General features: G+C 41.3%; 1 protein-coding gene across 9 annotated transcripts in view; it reads right to left on the bottom strand.

Moving 5' to 3' along the window:
- The window catches only part of PKNOX2 (PBX/knotted 1 homeobox 2), a 467,254-nt gene that overhangs the window by 125,058 nt on the left and 317,557 nt on the right, over window positions 1–24,639 (bottom strand). For all 9 annotated transcript variants that reach the window (XM_061592847.1, XM_061592840.1, XM_061592843.1 and 6 more), the window contains one exon: window positions 8,913–9,052. In XM_061592847.1, the coding sequence (XP_061448831.1) occupies window positions 8,913–9,052 (140 nt within the window). The remainder of the gene's footprint in view (window positions 1–8,912; window positions 9,053–24,639) is intronic.

Raw genomic sequence — 24,639 nt, forward strand, 5'->3', positions numbered from 1 at the left:
TGCATTTACAATACCTTAAAAGACTCTTAGATATTTGTTGATTCAACAACTTACTCCAATCCATTGCACACACACAGGGGCTGCGAAGACATGTGCATGCACACCCCACAATGTTAAAGGTTTTGAACCAGACCAATTTAGTCACAATTAGGCCCCACTAAAATCAATAGGATTGAGGGCAATCTTTGGATTAGGGATGTCATGGGAAATAAAGTAGGGATGCTTGAAAAGTTGAATGAAGACCCCACTCAGTTTCTGAGAGACATGGGGTGAGGGAATCCATGTGTTTTAAATGTGTGTTAAATACGCTTAAAATGTATGGTGTAGATGTGACCTTAGTTGCACTTTTCTTATGCAACATTTTAGCGCAAGGTTTAAAATAATAGAAGGTTATTCCTTAAATATTTGTGCATGCAAGGACGGCAGATTTGGATTCATCCCAGTGTTTCCGAAGCTTCAATAAAGAACTTGTCACTAAGCTTTTTAGATTTTTTACAACCTCAGAAAGAGAGTTTTCCACAAAATCCTTTAGCAGCAAACAACTTCAAGTCAAAGGCTCCCACTAGAAACATCTTATTCTATTGTCTCCAAGAAAAAAGCTGCTTTTACTAGATATTAAAGTAAAATAAAACAGAAAACTATCCCAACACAACTGAGTGAGTTATAAATTTCAGCAATAACCATAAATCCATCAGGAAGTGCATTTCTATGGATGTCTACAGAAAGAGAGGAGTGCATTCTGGCAGAAGAAAGCTTCCGGATATAAATGGGGGTTCCGTTAAATGTTGCAATGACTGCACATGAATTATTACTGTAAGGCACCATCACTTCCAGAACAGCCAAAAACAAACAAGCAAAACACTTCAGTCCATTACGGTGAAATAGATTAAGCTGCTGTAGAGACAAAAAAGTGTTATTCTCAACCAGCTCTTTAGGGCCCAAGCTGATTCACATCACCACTATGTGCATGATAGACACTAAGCACATGATAAACACAACCACTTAAAATTTCTCCTGTGGCCAACTGGTTGTGCACAGTTGCCACACACAGGATTATTTGTGTGCTGCCATGCATGCTCAGAAAACTACACTTGTAGTCGCAGGTAAGCTTCCTACCATCTCTGCAAGTACTGCTGGTAGCAGGAAGATAGTCCCTGAAACAGAAAGTAATTCATTAAAGATGCACTTCCTGCACAACTGCCCCACTCAATGAGCCACCAGGGCTATAGGGAGGAGCATCTCCTTCAGCCAGCCATGGGGAGTCTCTGGCCTCCAGATGTTGTTAACTCCCATTAGACCCAACCAGTATGGCCAATGGTCAGGGATATGGAAAGCTGTAGTCCAACAACATCTGGAAGGCTATATGTTCCTAAGTACTGGGTGGAGGCTCCTAGGTAGAGGGCCAGTGTGGTTGGACTGGGACCTGGGAGACTAGGGTTCAAATCCCCGCTCGACCATGAAGCTCAGTGGGTGACCTTGGGCCAGTCACTATCTCTTTGACTAACCTACATTGCAGGGTTGTTGTGCAGATAAAATTGGGAGGGGAGGACCATGTTTGTATGCCACCTTGAGCTCCTTAGAGGAAAGATGGGATATAAATTAAATATATAATAAATCCTTGGAGTGATTCCACCCATCTAGACTGAGCATTGGCCCTCTTCAACAGAAAGGAGTTCTTTCCGTTTGAGTTGGGACTTTGTTTGAGCAATGATAGCCTTTTCTAGCTCTCAGCCTATTTCTTCTTGCACTTGGTGGCTGCCTCTTGCTCATGACCAGCACATTGTTGCCGCTACCAGGTATGCAAGCAAGTACCAGGAAGAGGCAGCCCAGCTAAATTAGGATTGGGAAGTGAGAAATGAAAATTTGGCTGTCATAACTGGGCTCCCTCCTGCCTCAGCTGCATCTCCTGGTACTGTGTCTCTCTCCCCATCCTCAGCTAAATCTGGAGGCTTTAACGCAAATGCACCTATGGATCACTGAGTATACACAATTATACACATACACTTGTAATGGCCTTAAGTAATCCAGAGCATTTCCCAGACCAAGGCGCCAATTATTAAGCTGCCTTTACTTTGCATTTGGGAATCTCATGGGTCCTCCCCTAACCATTTCCATGGCAACTAATGTATTTCAGATGGGAAAAGTGGAAGAAGATGGAAGAGATCAAAGGCCAACTCGGTAAGTGTGATGAACAAAACAGGAGATGGACATAAGGTGTGCCAGCAACTACTGAGTTTTACTGCTGCCTCTTGTAAGCTTGGACATCCTATGCATGAGGGGGGCGGGGCAGGGGGGTGGTAAAGAAAGAGAGAAATGTTCCTGACATATCACTAATACACATCCACAATCTCTCTTGTGTTAAGATTATTTTGCAATCGTTAGTATCAGTCATCATTGTACTTATTATTAAAATACTGGGTTGTCCTACTCAGAGAAGACTCATTAAAATGAATGAGCCTAAGTTAGGTTCATTAATTTTAATGCATCTGTTATGAGTAGGATAACAATTTGCTGGTCAGAAGTGAGCAAGAGGCATCCACCAAGAGGAAGCAGAAATAAGCTGAGAGCTAGAAAAGGCTATCATTGCTCAAACAAAGTCCCAACCCACATTGAAAGCCTTTAATATCTCTTTTCTGTTGATGAGAGCCAACGGCCAGTCTAGGTGGGTGCAATCACTCCAGGATTTATTATATATTTAATTTCTATCCCACCTTTCCTCTAACGAGCTCAAGGTGGTGTACAAACATGGTCTTCCCTTCTCAATTTTGTCCTCACAAAACCCCTGCAAGGTAGGTTAAGCTAAGAGACAGCGATCTGCTGAAGGTCCCCCAGTAAGCTTCATGGCTGAGTGGGGATTTGAACCCTGGATCTACTCTGAGTAATCCATTGGATTTTCTCTTTAACAGTAACAATCCCTAACCCCCATCTTTCCTGCCCACCCACCTATCCAATCATAGTGAATATCCCGCTAACCAACACAGAACAATCATAATACAACAACAACGATGATTAAGGAAGCATTTAAAATATGTAGGCATTGTACAAAATTTAAGAGCAATGGCACAGGCCCTGCTTCTGGGCTTCTAATCCAATATACAACGTGCCTGTTGGAAAAAGGGAGAGAGTAAAATAAGCACATCCAGGTACCACTTCTTACACAGAGGCTGTTCTGAACTGTGTTGCATTGTGGCCAGGTAGCAAAAGAGAAACTCCTGCATGATCCAATTAGAATCATATGCTTCATTCCCAAGTTTTTGACTGGTGGAAAGAGATGCTGTTTATTAACATATCAATCACTGCAAACATAAACTTGATGGGTGTCACATTCTCCTTTTAGTCCTCACTTTTAGCTGAGCAAAACTGTGGCTAAGAATGCTTAGGCTGGGGGATTTGGTGCATCAGCATGCAGGTGCAGGAGGAGAAATTAAGTGCCACATATATTTTTCTTTTTTATCTGTATTCTCCAAAAGGAGAGCATAAAAGCTATAGCTTAAGCCTTAATTTGAATTGAACGGGGCCTTGTTAAATTTATTGACATGAAATGAAAAATCCCCAATGTGGTTTTGAACTGTCATGCTACCCAGAGGCAAGAAATTTTAATTAAAAAAAAACCCTCTAGGCTCTCAGTGTGTTATGTACAAGGCTTCCATGCAAACACACCTCTTCCTGCCACCCACTCCTAGTTCTACCCTGCATGAAAGCCTCTGTTTCTTTTATCTCTAGCTCTTTTCTTGGACACATAAACAACATAAATCTGTTAATATGCAGCATTAAACGTGTGAAATAAAAAATCGCACAAGATGCAAAATCTAGGCTGCCTCACTCATAAAGCTCATTTACAGAGTGATTCTTCACCTAAAGCTGGCAATGTAAATTCCCTTTGGGAGTACAGACATATTCAAGCACTGCAGCAGTGATTGGCAACTTGGTGGTATTTGGCAGGGGTCACGGCAAGCAAAGAGCGAACCCTTACATATCCAATGTGAATGGTGATAACATTGGATAGTGACTAGCATATGCATACAATCAATTACAGTCAGGTGTAATTAATAGTATCATAGTGTTATAATATTGGGGGGTTAGTATGGATGATATCACTTGATGTCTGCCCTTCATGGCTTATAAAAACATCAAAAGCTGAACTTGCGAACTGGCTCTGTGTGATAATCAATGCCTCACTTCAACAAGGCCATGTTCCCCAGACATTGAAAGAAGCAATTGTAGTTCCATTATTGAAGAAGCCTTCCCTTGACCCCACACTTCTTACCAATTTCCGTCCAGTATCTAACTTATCTTTTATCAGTAAAGTTATTGAACGAGCTGTAGCCACACAACTGCAAACATTTATAGATACTAATGATTGTTATGACTCCTTCCAATCAGGTTTTCGGCCAAAACATGGGACCGAAACAGTGCTAACAGCACTGGTAGATGATCTACGACTTGAATTGGATAGAGGAAATCTAACTTATTTAATTTTGTTAGATCTGTCAGCCGCATTCGACACTATCGATCATACCATTCTCCTAGACCGCCTCTTTAGTATGGGATGCCGAGGAACAGTACTATAATGGCTCCGCTCCTTTTTGGAGGGCAGACTACAAAGAGTTGTCCTTGAAAATTTCTCATCCAAGGTTTGGCCATTACGATACGGTGTCCCCCAAGGCTCCGTATTATCCCCAATGTTATTCAATATTTATATGGAGCCCCTAGGAAGGATTATCCGTGAATTCGGAATACACTACCATCAATACGCAGATGACACCCAACTCTACTACTCTTTCCCTCCAGATGCCGTAGAGGCGGTTCGTCCCTTAAACCAATGCCTGGTTGCCATACAAAACTGGACTAATAGGAATAAACTAAAACTTAATCCAGAAAAGACGGAGGTTCTGTTAATTGGACAAAAACCGTCCCATGAAATCAGAAACCTACTTACCTTAGATGGGGTCTCACTCCCTTTGAAATCCCAAGTTCGGAGTTTGGGCATTATCTTAGATTCCGCTCTGACCCTTGAACCTCAAATTGCAACAGTATCCAGAAGTGCTTTCACTCAATTAAAACTAGTCTGTCAACTCCGTCCTTTTTTAGGAATGTCGGACTTGAAGCAAGTGACACAGGCTCTTGTGACCTCAAGACTGGACTATTGCAACTCTCTTTATATTGGACTATCTGCAAGATCACTTTGCCCGCTTAAGCTGATACAGAGAGCGACGGCAAGAATGCTGACCAGAGCAGGTCCACAAACACACACCACACCTCTTCTTTATCAACTTCATTGGCTTCCGATCTCATTCCGTCATCAGTTTAAAATTTTAGTATTAACTTTTAAAGCTCTAAATGGTTTAGCACCAATATATTTATCAAATCGTATTCTGGAATTTAAACCTCAGCGACCGACAAGAATACCTTTTGAACACTCTCTCATCATCCCATCCACCTTTATAATCCGCCGTGCCAATACTAGAAATAAAGCCTTCTCGACCATAGCGCCCATCCTATGGAATAATCTTCCACCAGAGATCCGACGTTCTTCTTCACTCATGGACTTTCGCTGTCAGTTAAAAACTTTTTTGTTTCTTCTAGCTTTTAAACATTTAATAGTTAATTGATTTTTTAATGATTTTATTGTACTCTTATTATTTTATATTAGATTGTATTGGACATTGTTTTTTTGTTCGCCGCTCTGAATTCTATGAACTAGGGCGAGGTATAAATTATTAAAATAAAAAAATAAAAAAATAAATATCTGTGGGTTCCCTCCAAGCCTGTAATTCTCTGTCTGGAAATTTGGGATCTGCCATAGAGAAACCTGCTGAATTGGTCAGGCCAGTTTCTTTGTTAAGGTGATGGAACTGTTAAGTACCTGATTTAACATGTGTTAAAACTTGGTCAACAGCAGATGTGTTGCCATAGGAACAACTGGCTGATGATGCTTTTCCAAGAAGGGTAGCCACTCCCCCATCCTGGGACCAAGAGGTAGCCTGTGTATGTTTTAGTCTGGAAAAGACACAGAGAGGCAGTTGTGCCTTTGGGAAGCCTAATGGGGAAGCAAGATCTGTTGGAGTGTTAATACTGTGAACCCCTTTCATATTATGCTCAGATTGTATATATGTGTAAATAAAGCCTTATATCATAAAGACATCACAGTCTTCAGTCACCTTTATTCCAAGGAAACAACCCTGGGCAATTGCTGGAACGCCTGAAAGTCTCTCACTACTTGAAGATTGGGGGGTATGCAACAATATGTATGCAATCAATTACCACTGCTATTATGCCACCTCTGGTATTGGCTCTCCTCTAAGAGAATGTTTTTATGTTACACATTAATTTATTGTTTTAAGAGTGCTTTTAGATATAAAGAAGGAGGACCAGCAACTAAATGTGCCCCTGTTTAGAATTCCAGCCAACCATTTCTTCCTCCAGGATGCTACAAGATGTAAAGGGCTCAAGCAAGGCAGTTCCTTCTCCTCCTCCTCCATTTACCCCCCATCTGATACTCAGCATTACTAATGGTAAACGCAGAACATAGGCAGTTCTCATTTGGCTGTTTTGTGGGGCAAGTGATGGAGGCTCCTTTTTTAGTGCTCCTTCAGATTCATCCAAGCATGCTAATACCTCCTTCTTGTTTTTCAGTGGCCTTGTGATGTCTCCAATTCTGTTGGCACAGTGGAATTGATTTCACTAATACAGGAAGTGATAAATACAAGCTTGGACTAGGGATGGGCAAATCTGTCAATATCAGTTTCTCCCAGTTTCTTATTTTTCCAATATTAAGTTCAGTATTCCACCTTTCCGCATTATTTTTTTTCAATTTTTTTTAAAGTCCCCATGAAAATTTATCAGTATTTTAGTGTGAATTTCTCCTAGTGGGTACATTTTTGTATGCACTTTTGCTGAATATACATATTTTTGTAAAGCAATTTCTCCTAACATAATGCATTTTTGTATATTATTTTCACCAATATGTGCATTTTTATGCACACTTTACCCTAGTATATGCATTTTAATACACATTACTTGACTCGAGAACTGCACTGCAAAATTCGGAGAAGTGTGAATTTCAAAGGAAGGTTGTGTGCTGATCCACAAATTGTTTTAGAATTAGGTAGATTTGCCTTTAAATGAACACTGAATCAAATTTCTCCCCCATCCCTAATGTGTACCCCCCACAACATCTGTTGGGCAGTGGAGATATGATGCCTGGGAAGGATGAAGGAAGAAAAGGAAAAGAAGAGATTTCCTCCTCCCCAGTTCTCCCTCCCAAATCAACTCTTTGCAGAAGGAGGGAAGTCCTTTGCCCACTCTGCTCTACAAATTCTCAAATCCCTCCTGCCAGCTATAACTTTGAGTCTTTCCCCTCTTTTCCCAAAGTGGTTATTGGGAGAGGGATTTGGGCTCAGAGAGAACATGCCAAAGGATGCACTGTCTATAAGGGACAAAGAGACAGCTGCACAGATTGGTAGTTACATACACAATTCAAAATCTTTTATCAAGACAGGGGGTTTTTTTGTAAAAACAAATCAAAATACACATCTTAGATACCATCTTAAAAAAAGAATTTGAATTTGCATGTAATGCTAAGCCCATCTACAGCTTAGCATGCATGCTGGTATCCATTTAGAAAACTGCAGCCTCCTTGGCTGTCATCAAAGTTTGTTCTTGGCTTACCACTTATGGTTTGTTCCAGGGAGAGAAACCACCAGCCTAGGTTCACACACAATACTAAGTGAAACTGTGGCTTAGCTCCCAGTAGTATGACATAGTAGGACAGGAGGAGGAATGAAGTTGCTGTGATTTTCGAAATGTACACCAGCATGCTTGCTCATTCATGCTAAGTCAGCTTTTGGCTTAGCATTACATGTGAACTGAGCCATTGTCAGTTCCCTCTTACATACGTAGGAATTTGTCTTCTAAGGCGGTGCCTGCAGCGATATGCATGTATGAATAAGTAATATCAATTTATTTGGGCAAATTTACACAGATCAAATCAACTGATTAATTGACGGAAACTCATACGACTAAGACCCCATCTGCACAATACTGTTAAAGCAGTATTATACCCTTTAAATTGTCATGGCTTCCCCCAAAGAATCTTGGGTATTGCAGTTTGTTAAGGATCCTGAGAGCTGTTAGAAGACCCCTGCTCCCCTCTCAGAGCTACAATTCCCAGAGTCCTCAAGGAAGAGGGATTCATTGTTAAACCACTCTGATAATTGTAGCTTTGTGAGGAGAATAGGGGTCTCCTAACAACTCTAAACAGCCTGAAGAAACTACAGTTCCCAAGGTTATTTGGGAGGGATCCATGACTATTTAAAGTGGTATGATATTTCTTTAAATGAGTAGTCCAGATGGGGCCTGAGTGAAGACACAATCCTAACCATGTCTACTCAGAAGTATGTTCTACTGAATGCAATGGAGCTTACTCCCAGTAAGTGGGGTTAGGACCGATAAGATTGCTTTAAAGCAGGAATCAACCCTACTGTTGAGCACTTGGAAAATGCTCAGTCCCTAAAACAGCAGTACAACATTTGGACTGTGTTCAGCCAGTGGGAATCAAATGCATACACATTGCCAAAGAAGAAACAGATCATGCACACAGCCCCTAAGCCTTTTTCTCCATCGCTCAAAACATCCATTGCCACATCATCTTTCTGTTGCCTGTAATTTAACTCCCTCACTAACAAAGGAAGCAAATCTCTTTTAAGTCCTCAGCTTGAGGCTCACCTAGTTTAACATGCACTGGAACCTGTCTTTTTCAGTCTATTGACAAAGATGGCTAAGAAACAGCCTCTGTGTAACATCTCACTGACAAGTTAGCCCCAGGCCAGATTCCAGTAATATCTCAACATGCCACTACAGGGATGGGAAGCAACATTAAAGAGCAGCCTGGCAGCAAGATCCCTCTGTACCTGTAGACAGCCCGCTTGTCAGCCTCCAGCTGTGCTTGAGGGTCGACGGGAGTACTGGGGATAGGAGTGTTGGCGGCTGCTGAGGGCGTGGGGATGTGTAGTGGCTGGGCTTTAGCCGGCTGTTGCGCTGTGGCAGTCATCTGTTAAGAAGAGGACAGGGAAGCAATAGTTTTAAAGGCAAAAGAAATCAAACCATATGCATGTGTGATTGCTTTTGGGAAGAGAAGCAAGAATTCCAACAGCGATTCTAAAGGTAGTTGCAAAATATCAGAGCGTGAAAGAACGTCACTTTCTGGCTTGTAGCCAACTAAGTCTACTCAGAGTAGACCCACTGAAATTAATGAACCTGAGTTCGCCATGTCCATTCACTTCAATGGGGCTACTCTGAGTTGGAGTAGCACTGGATTCAACCCTCTGTACCCCACGTTTGAGTGTCATCAATGCACTTTTTCCCCCTATATGAATTTGTTGAACCGTATTTACACAAAATGCTGCATGTGCTTGTGGTCCTTCACTGTTTTCATCTTAACACATTTTTTTGTTTATGTTCTGGGTTTTCATGGCTGCATCATTCTTTATATAGGTTTTAAAGGATGTCAGAAACTCACACCTATGCTAGACGTGATGACGTGGCAGATCCATTAATGAACAGAATAATCTAAATGATGATGATGATATAGGGCAAAGCAGCTGTAAGGCCTCAGAATCAGATCAGGACTGTGACACTGAGGAAGAGGCTATTTAATCCTTTCCAATCATGCCATTTTGCCAATTTAAATAGCCCCCCCTAAAATTGCCATTTGTCTTGTTCGGGGATACACAACCTTCTAGTCTGTTCCAGCTTTTATTCTCTACAGTATTTTATTTTTTAATTTTTGTCTGAATTTCTGTTCTGACCCACCTCCAATGAGCTCATTGCAATGTACAAACTTTGCCCCCCCCTTTATCCACAGAACAACCTTGTGAAGCAGGCAAAGCTGAGAGATAGCAACTGGCCTAAGAACACCATGTGGTTTTCATGGCCAAGTTAGAATTTGAACCTAGGTCTATTCCAGGGCAACAATCTAACCCATCCTTCCCCATCCTGGTGCCCTCCAGATGTAGCAGTGTGACTTCCATCAGCCCCAGCCAACATGGCCCGTGGTCAGGGATGATGGAAGTTGTGCAGCCCAACATCTGGAGGACACCAGATTGGGGGAAGTTACTCTCACCTCCACGCTGGCTCCAAATCCAGTGGGATATGACCTGCTTTGTCTCTTTTTAGCCTTAGCCCAGATCTTTTATTAGCATTTATCTTTTGCTTTTATCTCTCCCCCTGCCTCACCAGCCACCAAAGTATAATGAAATGTGGTGTATGTTTTGTGTCCTCACTGCCAGTCAAGAGATACATGGAATTCCCCATTGGAAGTGATTGTATAACCAGCGCAGGACTGGGTTGGCTGCTTGGGTACTAGCAGGGCACTCTCTTTGGGTGTGTGTGTGTGTCTTTTGCTAAACTATTATCGCACCTTGGAATAAATGCAATTATCCCCACATCTAAATCAGCCCACTGTTAATGTGCTGTAGTGCCAAGTTTAAAAGAGAAATAAAGAGCAAGGTCCCTCTGCAAATACCTGAAGTAAGCAATGCATCTGTCTAAGGTTTCCTGGCAATGAAAAAGGATCCCATGCCCCAGAAGGAGATTATGAGGTTTAAATGCCCTTCATGTATTTTGCAGCATGCAGACAGAGGTCAGGTTGGTTTCAGGCTGTATCAATAATGTACTAAGTCTGCCTTAGAGAATTCCAAGGAAGGGGAGACAGGAATGTGGGCAATGCAGAGATCTTTCCAACCCATTCTGCCCAAGAAAGTAAAATGTAAATATACCCTCTTGGAAGGAAGAGACCCAAAGGTCATTGCTAAGAGAAATAGGATCCTGTGCCCAGAGATTTGCTTACTTTGCCCACTTCTGGTTATAGTGTGGGAACCTGCGGCCCTCCAGATACTGTTGAACTTCAGGTCCCTTCAGCCCTAGGAAGCACAGCCAGTGGTTGGGATTTATGGGAGTTGTAGTTCATTACATCTGGAGGGCCACAAGTCCCCTCCTCCTCCAGCAAACAGACCCTGCAAGTTGAGCATTGGAAGTCCTACCCTGCCTACTCAGACCACCAATCACAAGGGTTAGGTACCTGCTATTAGGGATGTGCTAGAATTCCACCCAATTTGGATTTGGTACCGAATTTCCCATTAATTCACTTATTATCTATCATTGCAGATTGGATTTTAATGTAGCAATTTGCCACGGCTATTTTCAAAAATGAGACTCTAAAATATTGATAAGATGGACAATTTTATCAATATTCCATTTTTGATATTTCCTCTCAAAATATCAATTAACGTTGTTAATATAAATAAATAATATTTTTGGGAGATGAAAAAAAACAGATGAGTAAAAGCAGTGGTTGGCAGGCAAAGAACGAACCTGAATCGATACTGGCTTGGTAGGGCGACGGAATGCTTTCATCCCTACCTGCTATATTTTTGTGCAAAAGTCTATTTTTTTCAGAATGAATATAGGAAGAGCCCTGCTGGATGGATCTGATCAAAAGCTGATCTAGCCCAGCATATTTTTTCCTAACAGTGGTCAACCAGATGCCTCTTGGAAGCCCAGAAGCAGAGGATGAAGTCCTTTCTTCTTCTTGCTGCCCTTGCTGCCCCACCTATTCAATGGCACACTGCCTCAGTACATGCAGGTTCTATATATTGTCTTGAGTTTTTATTCTGTATAATTTTATTATGTATGTGTGTGATTTTATTGTAAGCTGCTCTGGGTGCCCCATTGTGGGGTAGAAGGGCAGGTAGAGATATTTTAAATACACACACACACACACACACACATCCAATATGAACAGGATGCAGTCTTGTACTACTTTACTTGGCAATAAACCTCACTGACCAGAGGAGTAATTACTTCTGAGTAGACATGCCAGACAATCAGATCTCAGAAAATAAAACATCTGGTCTCCCACATCATCCAGAAATTGGTCTCTCCAAAACATGATAAAGGTGGACCATTTTTGAATAAATGTATGTGCAAAATATGTTATTTCTGACATAATGCCCATAACCCAAATATGAAAAATAAAATTTGCAGGGATGGAGAAGATATGGACTTTTTCCAGTGACATGCAATGGTAACCTGTATCAATGGATTTATATCCTGCCCTGCCTCCCACATTAGTTTTGACTAATGTACACATTTTTGCAAGCCATTTCTCGTCATGTAATGCATTTCTGTATGTTATTGTCACTCATATATTCATTTTTATGCACACGTTCCCCTAACATACAAGTTTTTAAAACATTGGTTGGCAAACTGCGTTCCAAAATTCAAGTAAGTGTGAATTTTGACGGATGGCTATGTTTTGGTTCTCATATTGTTTCAGAAAGTGCAAATTTGATAGACTGAAATGTGAACTGAATCAAAATTCTCACCCATCCCTAATTCAGAGGCATACAGCCTCCGACAGTGGAGGTAGAGCATGACTATCATGGCTAGTAGCCTTATCCTCCATGGATCTGCCCAATTCTCCAGCTAGCCATCTGGCTAGCAAAAGCCACTGGCAGGACAACAAAGAGGGCATGTTAATGATTGGGTAGGGCAATAATTATCTAAGCATCTGTTAATAAATTGAAAGCCATTTCATGATCCACTTTCTCCACCCAGCCTTCCACAGAAGGAGTTTATAGGGGGTTTAGAAAAGGTCAGATAATTTTCCGCTGGATAATTAACAAGGTGGCTTGGTTGCATGAAATATATACAAGAAGTAGATATTGGCTAGTGCTAAATAAAACGCTGGCAACTTTTGCTTACATTTGTAGGATCACTAGGGGAAGCACCAAAGCTGATGTCTGAAGTAACAGTTTGTTGCTGCTATATGGAGAAAAGGAGTTGAAAACTTGACAGCATAATAAAACAAAGGACTTTAAAAAAAAAAAATAGCAATGGCAACAAGCTGAGAAAGAAACACACAAAGGAAATACTCAGACTAAAACTCCGAAAAATTCATGGTGAAGATGCCTTGTTGCCTCCATTGTTGCTGGTGGACAAGGCTAATGAATCACTATGGGCTTCCAAAGGGCTTTTGGAAATTCTAAACAGGATTTAAAGCAATTGTATTACCTCCATTGCTACAGACTGAATGCATTTCACAGCCAAGTGACCAGAGGTCTCTGTAATGCAAGAGATTTTGGAGCTTTTAAAAAGATGAGAGGAATGTAAAGTGAACGTTAATGTGTTTTAGCACAGCACCATTGTCGCCCATTAACGCACCTCTGACATGAAGCCATCCGGCCACTTTCTTTGGACTTAATTAAACCAGAAGGTTGATGCTAATGATTGATCAAAGCATCAGCTTGCTGCCTGTAACAAACCCCTGCCTGAGTACTTTCCAAGCATTTGCTGGTTCACACCACTCCTTTAAGAAGAGGCAAATGAGATAAGATAAAATAAAGATGTGGCAAAAGATGAAATTACAGTACCAGCACCTCCTGTTATGCACTTATTTAGCACATTCATACATATAAGTATTTATTTATATCATTACATGTCTTTTTAACACCCAGGTGGTGCTACTGCAAAACTCTCCCTGTGGGGCTGCCCTTAATAAACCATTAGGAAACTGCAACTGGTTCAGAATTCATTTTCATTATTTCTAAAATTTATATCCTGCCTTTCAATAGCCAATTGGCATTCCTAGGGTGGCTTACAAAAGAGTAAGAAATAAAGTTCCAGGCTGTGGTCTGAAGGCACATAAGGCCAGCTCCCTGCTGATGCTAAGCAGGATCAGATCTGGTCAGTGCCTGGATGGGAGACTGCCTGGGAACCATATGTAGGCTGCCCTGGGTTTCATGAAAAGAAAGGTGGGATATAAATGAAATAAACAAATAAATCAATAATAATAAAATAATCAACTACAAATGTTACAAAACAAACAGAACGGCATAGTACAGGAAACCCACAACAACATAAAAGAACTAAAAACGTCAAAAGTTCATTGTTAAAAAGCCTTGGTTCTTCACATGCATGGAAATGACAGCAAAGGAGGTATTAGGCAAGCCCCTCTCAGATGGGCAAGCCACTGATGTGGTGCCACCACTGAAACGGCTTTATCCCCGATTGCCATATATCTTATTTCTGACCCTGGGAGTTCCCAGGGAAGAGCCTCAGATGTAGCTCTCAGTGGACAGGCAGATTGATATGGGAGAAGATGGCCACCAGGATGCTGGTGGGACAAAGAGACTCAGCACTGATTGTATACAAGCTGCCATGGTTACCAATTTGTTTCCAGGCTCATTTAAAGTACTGGAATCAACTTTTTAAGCCCTAAGCATTATTTGATGTTTTGTTTTTATGTACAGTGCTTATACATGCAAATGATTAAGTGGTGTATAAATGTTTTAAGTATAAATTAACAATAAGCAGCCTAGAATCAGGTTATCTGAAGGACCACTTGCACCCATATGAACCTACCAGAACCCTAAGATCCACTTCAGATGTCCTGTTTTCTGCCCATTCACTAGTTAAGATAGGACTGGTAGATATCAAGGACAGGGCCTTGACTTTATTGACAACTGTGGAACTCCCTCCCTAGGGAAATCCACCAGGACTACTCCTCTTGTTATCTTTAGATATGCTGTAAAAACTGTTTTGTTCCACAAGGCTTTTTTATGATTGGTCCTTATTGTCTCTATGCTTATGTCTTAGCTTCTGTTCTACAATTATTTTATCTTAATGTACTGTTATGGGTTGGGGGTTGAGTTAAATGATTTTATGAGTCCCCTTCCAGCCTGAACCTGGAGGTAGGCTCTGCAGCTAAGAAACCTGCTCCGCTGCTCAGATTAGTCTCCTTTGTTAATCTAATAGAGTGGCCAGGTGGGCTAATGGGTCTGACAAGTGCCCATTAACTGGGGAATGAGCCAGGGAGATCCTATTGTTATTGAAACTCTTCAGGAGAGCCCTTCCCTTCCTGAGGTCAAAAGAGAGGCTTGTGTTTTTAGTTGAGTCTGAGGAAAGGCTGGGAACTGGAGACACACAGAGAGGCTGGCTTCCTGCACCATGGCTTCAGGATGCCTCCTGTAAGCCTGATGGTAAAGCAAGATTTATTGGACTGCTGATGCTTTGAACTCCTCCGTCTTAAGCTCAGATTGGAATGTGTGTAAATAAAAACCATATTTCCTAAAAGACACCACAGTCTCTGCTGACCTTCTTTCCAAGGAAACCAACCCTTGGGAAAGTGCAGGGACCCCTGGAGATCTCCCACCGCTCAGAGATTGGGGTGGCATGCAACAGCACTTTATGATGGTCCTTTTAAATTGTTTTTATTGTTTGTATTGCTTTTGTCATAAGCCATCTTGGAAAGATTTTAGTTTGAAAAATGAATACCCCACATTTCCTCCAAGGAGCTGAAGGTGTCATATGATTCTCTCCCCATTTTGTCCTCACAACAACCTTATGAGGTAGGCTAGGCTGTGAGATAGTGATTTAACCAAGTTAACTTCATGGATGACTGGGGATTTGAATGTGGGTCTCCTCAGTCCTAGGGGAGTCTGGGGCTCCAATCCAGTATCAGACTCTGGTGGGAGGTAAGGGGTTTTAATCCTTTGTCCCCCAGTGTGATACCAATCCAGACTGTATCCTATTTGCATTGGCATCAATGGGAGCTTTCCTCTCAATGTAAATAGCAGGATCAGGGCCCCTGATCTGAAACAAGAGTGCAGTGGGTTAAGTCCCTCTATTTAAGCCCCTACAAAGATTCCAATCTGGACCAGCCAGTTCACACCTGCTATTTACTCTTTAGAAAGGAAAAACACAGCAACCATCCGTGCAATTGCTAACTGCTTGAATGAGTGCCACGTGTAGTTTAGCCCTTGCTGTGCAATCCAGTTCATGTTTATTCTGAATTAAGTCACACTGTTCGCGGTGGAGCTTACTCTCTGGTAGGAATGGAAAGATCTGCCAGTTTTGGTCCCCTCAAGTTTTTCATTTTTCCAATCTTAAATTCAATTCTCCATATTTTTACAGCAATTTGCATTTTTTTCCCTAAAGGAAGTCCTCATGAAAATTCATCAGCATTTTAGTACAAATTTCTCTGAATAAACGTGTGTTTGTATGATGTTTTGACTAAAGTTACAAGCAATTTCTCCTAATATAATGCATTTTGTACACTATTCTCACCAATATATTCATTTTTATGCACATTTTGCCCTAATATAATGCATTTTTGTTTGTAAACACTGGTTGGTTGGAGAACTGCACTGCAAAATTCAGATAAGTGTGAATTTCAAAGGATGGCTATATTTCAGTTCTCATATTGTTTCAGAAAATGCGAATTTGATGGTATCGGCTTTAAATGCAAATTGAATTGAATTCCCTCTCCCATCCCCACTATGTCTAGGATCACAGCTTTAGTCTCGCCTTCCTTTTCAAAAAGGCTGAATGCGAGCAAGGATTCTTTCTACTGCAGTACCCTTCTCAATTTTACAACTGCACTAGATTTATATGGTCTTTACCATATAGAGAAATACTCAGAGACAAAATAAGAAAATAGGGAGAGCATCATCAGCTTCTTGTTCATCTGACTGACAACAATCAAGTGGAATTTCATTTAATGTGCTCTGATCACCAGGGTTCATCCACAACACATTAGAAGAGGTATTGCATATTTAATATATGCATTCACATTTCAGAACTTTATCCCTTCAACTTCAAGGACAAAATAGCAGGGAAAGAACTTCCCTTGGAAATGCTTTAATTTATTATAAAGCAACATACGAAGTGCAGGATTTTAATGCACATTCCCCAGTTTTCAAAAGATCGATTCTCCTGTGCATTTGAAGAGATTATGCTTAATATTACTGGCCCCTAGCTGAACCAGAGGATTATTAAAGCAGTTGCTCTGTCCTCAAAGGATGTTTTTTTCCCATTGCTTCCTCTTTTATTTTCATAAAATCCAGTCCTTTTTTGATAGTCACTTCTTTGCCTTTGAACAGCCCTGCCAAGCAGCCTTTCACATGGCTGGAAAAAAAAAGAGAGGGCATTTATGCTAAGCTACTGGAATAGGAAGCCCACTTTTGCATTTCCACCAGTGTAAAGACAAAGCTTAAACGCAAGGAACCGTTTCAGCAAAGTCACAAACAGGTATGTTTCAGGAGTATCTGAAATATCTCACCACGTGGGGTAAGAGCCCACAGCAACAGTGGGCATAAGGGGCCCCTTGGGTGAGAGCCAAAGTGACTGCCTCTGTTCTCCCCCATATGAGAGGTGGGGTGGGCCCCCGGGATGTTTGAAGATTTGAGTCTCGGATCCAAATGATTGGATAAAGGTGCATTGACTGGAACATGGTGATGTTTTGTATACTGTTTTGCATTGACATGTTTTAACCTCTTTTTTAGTCTACTGTTGTTTTAATCATTTTTGAAAAAGTTTTTAATTGCTTGTTTTTAACTGTTTTATTGCTTATTTTGATGTAAACAACTTAGAGGTTTTTTTACAATCAAGAGGTATAGAAATATTGTTAAATTAATACAAATAAATAAATAAATACATGTCTGAGTTAGCCATTATTCTTGTTCCTGTTTAGTTTTAACTATTACATTAGGTGGTTTGTTTGTATTGCTTGATACAATATTGTATGGCATGATTTTCTTCATATTTACTTATGGATATTGTATTTGAATTTACTTATTGACTCTGGGTGAATCCAATGTAGCGCTAAGTAACTGTCCCATCAGTGCAAGGATATTTATTTATTTATTTATTTATTGCATTGATTTCCCACCCTTCCTCCCAAAGGGAGGCCAGAGCAGCAAACAAGCAATAAAGTATTTTTTAAAAATCTTTTTAAAACATCTTAAAAACAAAACAACTTTAAAAAATATTTTTTAAAAATTCCAGTACAGATGCAGACTGGTATAAGTTTAGCCTTGTGCAATGAAACTTCCCCATCTCCCTGTGCAACCCTGGGGTTTTCTCCAACCCTCTGAAACAGATTTGGAGAGGGTGCAGGGTGAGGTAAAGAGAGGGAGAAAAGACCTGTTGCACAAGTGTAAATCGTTGCACTAACGGGGCGGTTACTTTGGACACAACTTTATGGAAAAATGGCATACAAATGAACAGATAATGGTGATGTTATGTCACAGAAGAGCAAAACCATGGTACATTAGAGCCATAGTATATTAGGAAACTCAGGGGTCATTTACTACAACCTCTACTGAGGCAAGTTGATTCATGCCCACAGAAGTTTCTCCCTTACAGTCCAGATTATAGAATGCCCAGATTAAAGCAGGGACAACTAAGGGCACTTTTAAGTTAGGGCTGTGTAAAACACTCCTGATTTGGTTCAGGGCCTGATCTGGCTATCCTGATCTGGCCCCAATTCCAGCTGGATTGCTCCAGGGCAGCGAGGGGAGGAGGGTAGAGAAGGAGATTATGCAGGTGAGACCAAGCACTTAGCACACTAGGAAAAAAAGCTTCCAGTGGCCCTTGGGGGTTTAAGGTGACCTGTTTATTGAGCATCCAGTCTGATTTACTTGCACTAAGTTTAAGCAGAGTTTAGACTATGTCCAGTCTTTGCTGAACATTTTTTCTAATTTGTTTGCAGGGTGGTTATACAACAGTGAGCAATCATCCTTGATTTGCTCATGTGATGTCTATACATCTTTCTATTAATTATTCATACATCCCAAATTTTTCAGTGCACTTCTTCATCAATTTCCAAACTATGAAAAGAGAATGCAGAAAGGGCCGTAGCTCCATGGTAGAGCATCTGCTTTGCATGCAGAAGGTCCCAGATTCAGCCCTCAGCATCTCCAGGTAAGGCTGGGAAGGTCTCCTGTCTGAAATCCTGGAGAGCTGCTTCCAGTCAGTGCAGGCATACTGAGCTAGATAAACCAACGGTCTGTCTCAGTATAAGGCAGCATCCTACATTCCTATGATTTGTTGCACCAGGGTGACAGAATGCTTGATCCACTTCAATGGCGCAAACCTAAATTTCTAGTATGTGCTTGAACCTCTCCCACAAAATACTGACTGAAGGCAGGTGTAGCTTTCCAAGGGCTACTGAACACAGGGAGAGAGTTCAAGGAAGTTGGCCAGGAGAGTATTTTGGGGATCACAGTGGCTGCGAGGAAAGGTAAAGCTGCCTGGTATCTGAACTATTTCTGAGTTCTGGTGTGTTATTTCCAAGCGACTGATTTGGGCTGGGGCTGTTGGAATCTCGTCCGCCATTACCTTCCAATTCATTTTTATGAGTCTTCTTCCACTGCCCTTCTTTGCCCAAGTAAATGGATGCAGACAGACTTTGGTGGGAAAGAATGACAGTGATGAAGCTCTTTTAGAGCCAAAATATTTCCTGAAACTCCCAGTAGGAATGAACAGTTAACTACATTTCCCCGCTGCCTCTTCTGTCTCCAGTTTCAGCTGCCTAAGCAGGAAAGAAGTCACACTCAAGGAACAGCTAATGGGAAATGGAGCTGCATTTTATAAAACACCACGTCCATTCAACTTACTGGATTGCAGTGGGGTGGGGGCCAGGGGGGGTTGAACAAAGGAACCAAGAGGAGCGGCGAAGCGAACAAACGATGACACAAAAGCTCCAAGAGCCATAAAAAAAATCCCCACCAAGGTGTCGTTTGTGCAAAGTGACCTTTCTCACCAGAGGGACACATTTCAGAGATGAGGATAAAGAGGCCCGTGTGACTTTGAAAGCAACTCATAGCACAAAGATTTCACTCCGGCCCAGAAATCCTCTCTGAGGTGGCAAAGTGGTCTTTGCAATGTGGAGAACAGCACCTTGCCACATATCTCAGAAAGCCAGAAGTAAAACAAATGGGCTCTCTCCCTCACAGCCCCATCTGTGTTATACATTTCAAGCAGTATCATACCACTTTAAACAGTCATGGCTTCCCCCTAAGAATCCTGGGAACTGTAGTTTGTTCAGAGTGCTGAGAGTTGTTAGAACAGCTTTTCTCAACCTTTGGGTCCCCAGATGTTGCTGGACTACAATTCCCATCATTCCTGGCTATTGGCCATGCTGGCTGGGGCTGATGGGAACTGTAGTCCAACATCAGGTTGGGAAAGGCTGTGTTAGAAGGTCCCTGTTCCCCTCACAAAGCTACAATTCCCAGAGTGGTTTAACAACCAATCCCTCTTCCCAGGAAACTCTGGGAATTGTAGCTCTGTCAGGGGAATAGGCGCCTCCTAACAAGTCTTAGGACCCTGATACCACTATACCATAATACCTTTGAGAAGCGTGTTGACAGAGAATCAGGGCAACTTTGCCATTATATCTTGACAAGCCCCATAAAGGTTTTCTTTAACCATAAGAGCAATCACTGCCTTGGTTTCTAAAATCAGTGGATGATAGGGTTAACACTAAAAGAATAGTGTTTCAGGAGGTTATGAAGCATGTTTAGCAATGTTCAATAGTTAGAAGAAAGATGACTTGCAAAGTGAGCCTTGTTATGATGACAGGGGTGTTACAAGCATGTTCCTTTTTTCAGCTGACAAATGCCGGGAGGTTGCAAGCTACCGAGAAAATTCGCAAGCTGGGTTTGATAGTTCTATTGGATAGGGGTACTGATTGTTCCTCTGCAAGGGCGGCTGTTTAAATTTGGCACTGAATGCAAGCCACACTGCTTTGGACAGGTATCAGATCCATTTGGAAGCTCCGATCAGAAGCACTCGAGTAGATCTGCCTCTGGCAGCGTAGCTTGCATTCGGCACCAAATTTGAATGGCACTGAGCTGCAACTAAATTATTGGGAGCTAATAGCCCCTTTTACCTGTCCCATGCCTGACATCACATGATTTGTCCTGCAGGCTAGAGGGTCCTCGCCCATAACTCAGCATTTGCTAATCAAAAGTACACTGCCCAATTACTCACCATGTTGGCTAAGCCTATGTACATGTACTCAGAAAGAGGGACAGGAGAGAAATTTGATTCATTTCACATGTAAAGCTGAATATATCAAATTCGCACTTTCAGAAACAATATGAGAATCAAAACACAGCCATCCCCTGAAATTCACACATATCCGAATTTTGCGATGCAATTCTCCAACCAACCAACCAACCAACCAATGTTGACAAAAATGCATATATTAGGGGTAAGTGTGCATAAAATGAATATATTAGTGACCATCACATACAAAAATGTATGTTAGCAGAAATTGCTTGCAAAAATGTGTATGTTAATCAAAATTGCAAAGAAAACTGCATGTTAGCAGAAATTTGCACTAAAATACTGAAGAATTTTCATGAGGATTTTTTTTAAAAAATTCAAATTGCTGCAGAAATGTGGAGAAACATTTGTTTGCTATTTTAAAAGAATACTCTTTTTAATGTCTGATTTAAATTCGGAGGTGACTCACAAGGTATCTCTGTTTGGGATAGCTGCTCGGAAATTACGAGCTAACCATGTTTTAGAATCTTAAATGAAATAGATGTTTTGTAATTGATTTTATGTTTTAAACTGTTTTGTAAAATTGCTATAGTAATTGTATAGCAAAATCTGCTGTACTCATTTTAATATTGGGTCGGCCTATGGCCCTGCAATTTATAATAAACTTGAAACTATTTTAAAAGAAGTGTCAGAACCATAAAAATGAGTTCTCTATATTCTCTACTATGCAGCCATGGAATTGGCATAGGGCATACACAATCCTAAAAAAAAATATCCAACTAAAATTGACATGTAGACATCCTTCTCTAGTGGCCAGCATGACAGTTCATGCTCCATCATGGATCCTTTGAAAAGACTCCAACTTGCTTTGTACAGCCCAGCGAAATATTATTGCTCCAGAACCAAAAATAACTCCCCTGTCTGCTTGGTTGTAGGGATGATTGGTTGATCGATGTGTTATTTTTATAATCTTGCAAAAAAATCAATAAAAATTAAATGCAAAAATTTTGAAATATGGAATGATCAGCTTGGAACACACTTTGCTGAAATAAAAGGCTGCAGGCTTTTTTTAGACTTATTTCAAGAATCTTTAAGGAACTAGCTAAGTTATAACTAAGCACCTGACAGAAGCAAACTTGTCAGTTAAAAGCTTCCATGAGGATTCCAGGTGACTCAGGGGCTATTAATATATACTTCTGTCTGAATCTGCAAAGCCTCAGAGGACGTGGCTAAAATCCAAACGGTAGAATTATGCAGAGAATAGGATATTTTTTTTAAAAAAAGCACAGAGATGGGATGCTCAAAAGCAGTCTCTTTGTGTCTTCAATAGATGAGTTCCCAAAGGATGCAATCAATAAAATTTCATTGCTGCCCCACCCAGCAGAAATCCCTACAGATCACAGGACAAAAAAGATGTCAACAAGCTGGATACCCAATCCAATAACACCATCTCTGTGCCTGCTGCTTCCTTCTCTAACACTTTCCAAGGTGCTTTAGCACCTTACAGCTCCTTGAAAGCTCACACTAAAACCCAGAGCAGAGTCACTGCCCCACTGACATCGGAGCCACCAGTCTCCTCTCCACTCACTACCAGGCTGCTAAGGGCAGACTAGTTGCTCCTTCAAGAAGCAAAAAGGCCTTTTTATTTCAGTAAAAAAGAAGAAGCCCTGAATCAGCCACCAGGGAGCTTCCAAAGAAACTGAATCACATTTGTTCTGAGGGATCACATTTCTTAACGTGCAGTGCTTTACAATGATATGGCTATTGCCACGGATCCGGATTCCAAAGCTCCAATAGAGAAACACCAGTGTTGCCGTTTGGCAAATCCTTGGCCATCCCAGAAATGAATGTTTGGAGAAGTGATCACTTTCTCCCGGGACATAAAAACACTTGGCATTGTGACTAGCCATGGGGGCTCCTTTCAGCAGCTGTGATTTGTTAATCCACAGTATAATGTGAATTAAATTAGGCTCTTCACACTTAACTAACCCTCAATCTGCATTTTTTTGTAACTCCTGAGGTTTCCAATGCAGCTAACAGCTAATCCCTTCAGCCCTAAACTTCTCCCAGCTGCTGGCTCATAGCTGTTATGGAGGGATTCCAACAATTCAGGGCCAGTAAACTTAATCCTAAAGCTGTTAGGCTCTTCTAAAATAACGAGACCCACCAATTTAAAGCTGTTAGCCTTAATTAACAGGAAAGGAGGCATTCAGATTATGTGCCGAAGCACAGAACTAAGCCACGTTGTTTAGCCCCAGCTTCCTTGATCTGTTCGTCCATGGTGATACTATTGTTATAAACTTAGACTGCAGTACAGAAAATATTAGCAATCAAATTCCTATGTTAGGATGGACAGGCCAACTGATCGTGATAGTTTTGATCAGCTAGCATGATTGGTCAACAACCAGGATTTCAAAATGTACAGGAAAAGTTGCTGGTGTTCTTGATTCAATGCTTTTGTGTGTGTGTATGCAGAAGTATGAGAAGTGTCCTGTAGCAGTGGGTACCAGTTCTGATGTGTGATCCCCATGTTGATATTTTGTTTTTTTATCCAATGTAGTGCCATGTTAAAGCCACTTAGTGATATACCTGTTCTGCTGGTGAAATGTTTTGGACCAGGGGAACATTGTCATACAACAGAATGCATATACTTTGTAGCATGCTAGATCACGCAATCTGTTTCACAACAAGTTTCTGCTAGTGTTGGAGTCCTCTGATGCACAATACTAAAACCCACCTGTCTGCTAACACAAGAGCCCTTCCGCTAGCAGGCAGAGAACACTGGATGCAGCCTACAGAGTCAAGCTCTGTTGAGTACACGGGTTGCACTGATAGACGTTCACCTCTGTTTCAAGTGCATATATGTGCAAGGCCAGTGCTAGATGAAGTGCCCAGTGTTAGAGATTGGGATGGATGAAATAGTCTTGATCTGCTCTATGTTCCCTGCACATGAGTAGTCTGGCAAGTCCATTCCATCCCAAGTCTGTGCATATATTTTAGGAAAAAGCCTTTAAAAAGCCACACATTTTCAGCTGAAGTGAATTGCTTTGTAAGCTGCTACAAGGTGGTCCAAAGGTTTCCCCAGTTCTTTCCTTTCCTTTATTATTTATTTATAAACATATTTGCATAAAGCTGTTTTGTTTCAAAAAAATCAAAATGGTTTACAACAAATAAAAACCTGTAATAAAAACCAGTAAAAATACGTAACTGCCTGTATAAGCCTGGTAGAACAGCAGGTGTTTAAAGGTTAAAATAGGAGGTGCCTGCTGAATCTCTGTTGGCAGAACATTCCAAAGAACTGGAACAGTGTTCCAATAACACTGAAGGTTCGATTTCATGTTGATGTTAAATGAGGCTCACCAACTTGGGGGACAACCAGCACTTCTCTAGCAGATGATCTCATTGAACAAGCTGGGATATAAGGGTTCAGGCAGTCCGTACGATCCCCTGGACCTAAGTTGTTCAGGGCTTTGTAAATTAACATAAGGACCTTGAACCTGGCTCAATTGTAGATGGGCAGCAGATGTTTTAATGGTGGTGTCACATGTTGTCGGCCATGTGCCCCCATCAGCAACCTGGCTGCTGGTTTTTGCAGCAGCTGGAACTTCCAAACCAGGCCCAGGGACAACCCCACATAGAGCACATTGCAGTAATCCACCCTCGAGGTTACCTACGCATGGACTACAGAGGTCAGGCTATCCGTGTCCATTTTAAACCCTTTGTAGGTACCATGCTTGTTGAAAATGTGAGCAGTGGCAGAAAGTTATGGCATGGCACCCCTTCCTG

Source organism: Rhineura floridana, chromosome 12, assembly GCF_030035675.1.
Source record: "Rhineura floridana isolate rRhiFlo1 chromosome 12, rRhiFlo1.hap2, whole genome shotgun sequence".
NCBI lineage: Eukaryota > Metazoa > Chordata > Lepidosauria > Squamata > Rhineuridae > Rhineura > Rhineura floridana.